Source organism: Apostichopus japonicus, chromosome 2 (genome assembly GCF_037975245.1).
Source record: "Apostichopus japonicus isolate 1M-3 chromosome 2, ASM3797524v1, whole genome shotgun sequence".
In the NCBI taxonomy this organism is placed as follows: Eukaryota; Metazoa; Echinodermata; class Holothuroidea; order Aspidochirotida; family Stichopodidae; genus Apostichopus; species Apostichopus japonicus.
The window spans coordinates 8,892,114-8,900,039 of NC_092562.1; the positions used below are offsets into that span (position 1 = coordinate 8,892,114).

The window sequence follows — 7,926 nt, forward strand, 5'->3', positions numbered from 1 at the left end:
CCTTATATCTGGCCCATTTATTCAAAAAGGTTGCCCACCCCTGGCTTAGACGCTTATACGTCGTCGAATGAATGGATACCGTACACTATTGTTAAGGATATGAAAGGCTGTTTGTGTCCGTACATACTGAGACTGATCGTGTTTATAACGAGTAACGTGTTTTATAATCAAATGTACACCTTATAGACACAATATACTCTGAATTTGATCATTAATGTCACAATCGCCGCTTAAAACATTCATATGAGCCCTTTTACCCCGTCACTTTTGTAAACAACTATACTTACTGGTCTATATCGGCCATACTTTCACGGTTATGTATAATATTCGCTCAATTGGCATATAAGAATAGGGACGGAAGCTAATAACTGCTTGCCGTTAAATTAGCTACTTTTAACATTCTACGACCTTTGAGCTCGTGCATACACTGGTCCTATGTATGAATGAATAATATGAATGCAATAGTAGCAACCTACATAGCACGTGGCGGAGTGACAGTGTTGCTCTACCCTTAAGAAGGGTTCCTTTGTGTTTTTCATTGGCACTCTGAGGGAAATGTACTTGTTCAATTATACTTGATTCTGTATACGGTATCTTACCCTCCGTTCTTTGCGCGATCCCGATATTTTCAGATGGGTCCGGTTAGGGAGGGGAGATAACAAACATATGGGTTCTTAAAACATAAAGAAGTAAACTTAATCGGGAACAACAGAGACATGTTGCACTTCCGTTTGGGTATACGTTAGCCATTATTATAAGGGAGGAGGGGAGGGGTAGTGGGGGGGCGGCATAAAAACACATGAGGTAATCTCAACACTAATTTGACGAGTTCTTAGGTGAAAAGAAAAACAACACAGAATTAAAGAGATGTAAATTGGTTCAGCTCTGGGTTTTGTTTTCGTGGGGGAGGGGCGGGGAGGGGTCGATATTTATGTTTAGCAGACCCATCCCACTAGTGCAAAATGTCTGGCACCCCTTTTTCAAAGGCTTTGAGAAGACAGTCACTGAGTACAGGGTACTTTCAAAAGTTTATATTTTGGGTTGTCTAGCTCATTTTTGGAGGGACCAATCGAGGACCCCCATTACCACATCCACCAGGGAATGTCCGTTAGATGTCCTGTTATTGTTATTGCGTTCCATAAACCAGACACATGCAATGGTAGGCAAGGGATCCCTTTCTATTCCCAATGCATCCTGCACACAAACTTTTATTTTTACTAGAATAATGGACTCCATGGTTTTCCTGTCTTTTCGTTGGTATACGGTGAATTACTCATGAGTAAGATACGTATAGACTGAATATTGGAACTGATCAGGCTTGAGGTGGGTATGGGGATAGGGTTGGGGTTGGGGATGGGGATGGGGATGTGGATGGGGTCGGGTGGGTGGGGATGGGGGATGAGGGATGGGGATAGGGATGATGTAGGGGTGTGCTTGGATAAAGCGGGGGTGTCAGATATCCGATTATCAGGGTTAATCACATATAGGGACAGACACGATTGTGTTTGGTTGCCGGCCATTTATATTAGGAATCAAACAATCAACAAATACAATATAATACCGCATCCTAAATTAACAGTCATAAAAATATAAATGTAAAAATAAATATCATGGCGAGTGCGTTGGTAACAGACAGAGACAAGCATCGATTTCAATATCCGTGCTTATTATATCAACATTTCACTTCTGATCTGATTTGCATAATGTAAGTATCAGTTCGTTCAGCCATTTTCGACATCTCTGTGGTCCCGCTGATTCAACAATTAATTCATCTCAAATTCTTCCTTCTTCAACGATTAAAATATATTCATATCTCTTTATTTAATTATAAGATGCACATTTGAGCTAATGTGTGATTCTTTACAACGGACATGGTGCGTTAGCTAGGATTTCTGCTTATTTCTATAAAGCTAAATAGCACACACAGACACACACACACTGACTTCTTTTCTAAAACTGACTTTCTAAGACTGTATTTTTTTTTAATCCAATTTGTTATTTACGATTTATTCTACTACACTGCGAGAAGCTTATCTTACATGTTACTGGACGGTCGTAATCCATTCTTTTTGTGGTATTGTGATCAAATGTAAATGAACTTGAAGCCAGGTATTCGTTGATTATAAACCAGTCTGTTGATTTAATTAAAGGCCTATGCCTTATACTACCGTATATCATCAACACTGATAGGTAGTACTGTTTATCCACGCCATTAGCCGACCTCTAATCCCATGAAGATGACTCAATCGAAACGATTATTCTGCAGATCATATCGCGTTACATGTATAAAGCAGACGTTAAAGCCACTTCTTGCTTAAGTCTCCAATTCACATTTATTCTCTTTCAAAAAGGTGATCCAGAAAATGGACGCACCCACCTACGCTTAATATAGGACTTGTAACAAATGCGTTCCAGAAAATGGACGCACCCACCCACCCACTCACAATATAGGACTTGTAACAAAAGCGTTCCAGAAAATGGACGCACCCACCCACACTTAATATAGGACTTGTAAGAAAAGTGATCCATAAAATGGACCCACCCACCTACGCTTAATATAGGACTTGTAACAAAAGTGATCCCAAAAAAATGAACGCACCCACTTACGCTTTGTATAGGTCTTGTAACAAAAGTGATCCAGAAAATGGACGCACCTACCCACGCTTAATAAAGAACTTGTAACAAAAGTGCTCCAGAAAATGGACCCACACACCTACGCTTAATATAGGACTTGTTACAAAAGTGGTCCAGCAAATGGACGCACCCACCCACGCTTAATAAAGAACTTGTAGCAAAAGTGGTCCAGAAAATGGACGCAACCACCCACGCTTAATATATGACTTGTAACAAAAGTGGTTCCAGAAAATGGACGCTCCCACCCACGCTAAATATAGGACTTGTAACCAGGTGATCCAGAAAATGGACGCACCCATCCTTGCTTATTATCGGACTTGTAACAAAAGTGATCCCGAAGCACACAAGAGTGAGGTTCAACATGTTTTAAGTTTCTTAACACAAACGAGAAAACTCTTCTACAGTGTAAAAACAGTTGAATTTGAATTTACTTGCTCAATAGAAGTATATTGTTTATGATTTATAACCCTTGAGACCAAAGTTTTAATCATGCCCAATCATAGGTCAAAGCAATAGGGGAAAGAAGAAAGAATGACAACGTATTTGTGGTCAATGCGCATCTATGACAACGCACTGGCTTGAACTTATCAAGTTTTCCGTGTAATAAAAATTATGTCACTAAATTTAAGAACCAATGATGCTTAGATTAAGCTTAGTTCAATGTAGGCCAAATTAAGTCTGTCCCTGCAAGATTCTTTAACTGTTAACGCAGTGTTCTTTCTTGAAGAACGCACAAGTTTCCCACAGGTCACAGCTTTCAACTTTCATTTCAAACTCATACATATTCATACATTTATCTGCCAATTTATTAAACGACCATTATTTGATCCAATTATTTCAACCTTATTACTTGTATGCTATAACAGTTTCTACCAACGTATAGCAACAATTTACAATCATATGTAACCGTTTTATCTCTCAAAAGGTAACTAAACATCGAAAAGTCCGGAATTCGAAGACGAGAACACATTAGCACTTTCGGATATTGATGGCGACGCGTTTACCATAGCAATGGGACTATAAAATACAGTGTTAACTTAATGATATCATGTTATCGACAATGCATTAATATACAATCAGATTCTTAGTTATTCTGGAATTTTCCTTGTAGGTTAAATTGATGATGTCGCCGGCTCTTCTGTGTAGGACTAAGTGTTATTATTAATCCATTGTTTTTATCGATTCTAATAACTCAACCAGAACATATTCTATTAACTTCATATAAACAACAGATCACCCTTGTATAAGCTTCAGCACCAATTGTCCTTGCCAAATCCGTACTCAATTGTAAATATATCATTATGAGATCATAAAAGTCTTATGCTTCCATTGAGGTTTAGGTTGCATCTGAGTAACTGGACCTAATGATCTGTGTATTAGTCTATACAGTCCAGTCGCTTTAATTGACGACTTTCGGTTGTTAAAGGGTCCTTTCTTAAAAGTATGTTATAGAAATATAACCTGTACTGCTAGTAATGTTTTTTGACGGTCTGCAACATATTAAAAACTACCTAGTGCCTAAATTCATTCTTTTAACTTATTTTACAAACCATTATAACACGTTTGCGTTATAGTTGTGCAGCTTTAAACATCAAATATAACAAGAATTTAAATGCTTTCCAAGTGTCGTTGCAACTCATAAAATGAAGAAAACTTAAATGACAGGCATACGAACATCGATCCAATGGTGCTATCCACTTTAAAAACAAGTCGTAAACTTTGGAAAACGTGAGGGTCAGTTCTTGCAGATTTTGTCGGAAATGTCACCTTTTTTTTTACTGATAGAATGACTGCGGATGAGATAAAGTCTAAATACTAGAAACTGATGTTAGCTTAGAATCTGGTACATGCTGCTTAATTTTCTTTAATGGGACGAGTTCCTCTGTCTTGGTCTTGTAGTTTGTGGTGGATGGTGGTCGTGTTCTGTGGCGCCGAAAGAAGATCTCCATGAAAACAGCTCTGTGTGTAGAACTCATAAAATAAACGATCCATGGATTCAATGCTGAATTTGTCAGGGCAGCTAATGTATAGACGACAACGTATGCGTCGGAGTGAGCGATAAAATTGGGATTGAAGGCGTTCAGTAATGGAATCAGATGGTAGGGAAACCAGAAAATACCAAAGAAGATGGCAATCACAATCACGATTAGAGCGAGGCGTTTCCTAGCTCGAAAATGTTGCACCCCTGGTTGTGATTCTTGTCTGAAATGGCCGGTGCTGGTAAGGAGGGTGTAAGCAATGAGTACGTAGCAACAACAAATGTTTAGGAGAGGTATGGCGTAATAGACTGAAAACCTGGCGCACTCATATATCCTGCTAGCACCGTGGTCTACGGGGTAGGTGCGACAAACGCCACCTTTGGTATTGGACAAGATGAGGACTGGTAATGAAATAACCACACTGATAAACCACAGCAAAACTGCTGCTAAAGCGCGCCTGTACTTTTTCCCGCGCATCACTGTTTGTCCAGCTAAAACCATATATCGTTCCGCGCTTAACGCTGTTAAGGAGTAAACGCAGATCCCTTGCGCAGTGGATTGAGCAAAATGTCGCAACTTGCAAACGATCTCAGCGTGTTGCCAGTTGGGATGAAGTGCGTGTTCTATGTAGAATGGTGCTGCCACGAAAAGATAGATCAGGTCTCCAATGGCAAGGTTTGTTAGAAGGATATTCGCTGGATTTCGCAAACGGGGAGAACTGCACACTGAAATCAGAAAACTTAAATTTCCAAGAGTTCCAACAAGCATGAGTATGATGATGAAAATTACTTGAACGATAAACTTGGATTTTATAATCGGTTTGTTTAAGATTGTTCCAAAGTCAGAACCAAACGAATATGAATTATTGTAGTCTTCCCAAAAGGGAACATTGGAAAATTCCATATTTACGAGTTGACAAAATATCTATGAAAATGAAAAAGAAAAGAAAAATCAAACAACTTTTCAATTCATTCAAATAGAATCTGCGATTTCTGATAAGTGTGTTTTACGATCCTACAGGTAAGGGTTTCGCTTTGAATTTGAAGGTTTTACTTGAAGATAATCTTCGAGAAAGTGATAAGTTATAGGAATACGATTTAGAGTAAGTTTGTGGTAAAATGTTCCAACGTTTACAAACAGTCACGAAAGTGATACAATCGAATAAACTTCAGTGATTAGCTGATCCACATGTAAATCACTGTATTTGATTAGCTGATCCACACGTAATCACTGTGTTGGATTAGCTAATCCACACGTAATCACTGTATTGTTCTGAATCTATTCGAATTGTTTCAACTCTTGGTTTCCACAGCTGCTGCTATTTGCCTTTGGTTCAAACATCCAACGAAAACCAGACGGCTTTGATATTTTGTGAAAGATGGGAACAACCTGCACACTTTGCAGTTTATCTCTTTAAAACACGACGAAAACTCGGGAAACTTCTCTTCTCAGATAGAAACAAATCTTTGCGCCTCAGATGTGTCAGTTATAGGTATTCGTCGCTGTCGTATTTATTCCAAAACTAATCTCGCTGGGGACAGTGAGCATAAACCGTGGCTTAAATCAGCATGGCTAATTTGTCATAGGACACCCATTCAAATCAAGTTTTCTAACATGGCTTAAAGCGTCCAGTCTCTGCTTATTAAAACCTGCATTAAGGTGTCGTTTGTCTTGCATAAATACCCATCATTTGATCGTCAACAAAGTAATTCAGTGAAAGTTCAAACTCTTTGAACTGTCATTTATTTTTACCTGAATTTCTTGTCTCTGTGTTCCTATCAATTTCTTAAAGAATTAATCAGTTTAGTTTCAAAGTTACACTCTTTGAACCCACCAGGATGCCTTAGAAAAGGCGGTTGCTTGCAAGTACGGATACATTTATATAACTTACTCTATAAAAGCGCAAAATAATCTTTGAGATGGTTATCCAATAACTCATTTCGTTTATACTTTTTCGAGAGAACAATTATTGCAATTTAAGGCGTCCTTGATGTAAAGGGTCCGTTGTGGTATTCTTCACAGTCAAATCAAGAATAATCAAAACCGCAAAAATTAATATCACGCGTTCATAGTAAATATTAAATGATTTAAAAAAATACAAATTACACCGTTACTCCTGATATCCATAAACTGTACAAATCGATTTTAAGAGCAGAGAAATCTAAGCATCTCTTTTGGATGTAAAGAAGAACACAGAACTTCGAAGACTGTATTTGGAACTTTTTGAGCAAATCCAAGAGAAACAGAGATATAAATGAATAAGAAGAAAGAAATAGTTATATCACTGATTGCTTCCGAATAAAATTGGTATAAGTCGGCACTATATACTCTTGAGTCTTCCAATAACCAGCTTCCAAGTTTGTAAATTTCTCCTTCAAAAGCGGTTGAGTTTTGAACTACCAATGACGATATCAGTTGGAAATGAAAAACTGCTGAATTAGAAAACGAGGCCATTTCTTGGTCTGGTCTGAAGCTAAAAAGTTGCGACTTGTGACAAGTCAGCCATAAAGTAACCCAGCTCTCATCTCACTCTCATACATGTCGTAAGATTCTGATTAGAATAAAAGTCTCGCCTGTCACACTTGATTTCGACCGTGGCGAATACTTTGCATAGCTCGAGGCTCATTCAGTGAGACACCGGCGAGTCACACGAACCCGACTGTGACGTCACAGAGGTGTTTCTTATCGTGCTTCCGTTATTCAACGAAAATTACCGTCATACACGACAGTTGATTGAAAGAGCTAACACTAAACTGGAAGACGTAAGGTATTGACAGAGCCAAAGTTAACGAAAGAGAGACAACATTTCAGCTTTGACTTGATTGGTTGGGTATTTAACTTTATGTCGAGGTGGAACTTCTGTCGATTGTGGTCTTTATGACCTTGTTATCTTCAGAAGTATTTCTACAGCTCGAAACAATGTCGAACACTTTTACTTATAATAGCAAATAATGTTGGCTGCTGTCGAACAAACCCATGCAACATTGTAACACAAAATGCTGCTGCTAACAAATATTGCGAGATAACATCTGCTGTTCGACGTACCCGGAGATATCAAACTTTGTCTTGTTATAACGTATCATTTAGCTTATATATTATACGTTCCTGAAATTCAAACAAACCTCTGCATGTTTTTTTAAGTTCACTCTACTAACCCACACACTCCGTAAGTAAGACTTTACAATAGTGGTTACAACCAACTCACTGGTTTTAATATATATTTGATATTTCTTTTGAACTTTCAATAAGTAATGACCAACTGTCAAACGACAACTTTGGAAGTGCAAAGACAGTTTTGGTTAGAATATAACCA

General features: G+C 38.2%; 1 protein-coding gene across 1 annotated transcript; it reads right to left on the reverse strand.

Moving 5' to 3' along the window:
- Window positions 1–1,517: 1,517 nt before the first annotated feature.
- On the reverse strand, window positions 1,518–7,583 carry LOC139976837 (gastrin-releasing peptide receptor-like). The gene has a single exon (XM_071985665.1). It carries the CDS (start codon window positions 5,514–5,516, stop codon window positions 4,443–4,445), a length of 1,074 nt encoding a protein of 357 aa, XP_071841766.1. The 5' UTR covers window positions 5,517–7,583; the 3' UTR covers window positions 1,518–4,442.
- Between the last annotated feature and the right edge of the window lie 343 nt (window positions 7,584–7,926).

Bases quoted from the DNA above. Each gene is read 5' to 3' on its own strand.
- LOC139976837 (XM_071985665.1), bottom strand. From the start codon at position 5,516: ATGGAATTTTCCAATGTTCCCTTTTGGGAAGACTACAATAATTCATAT.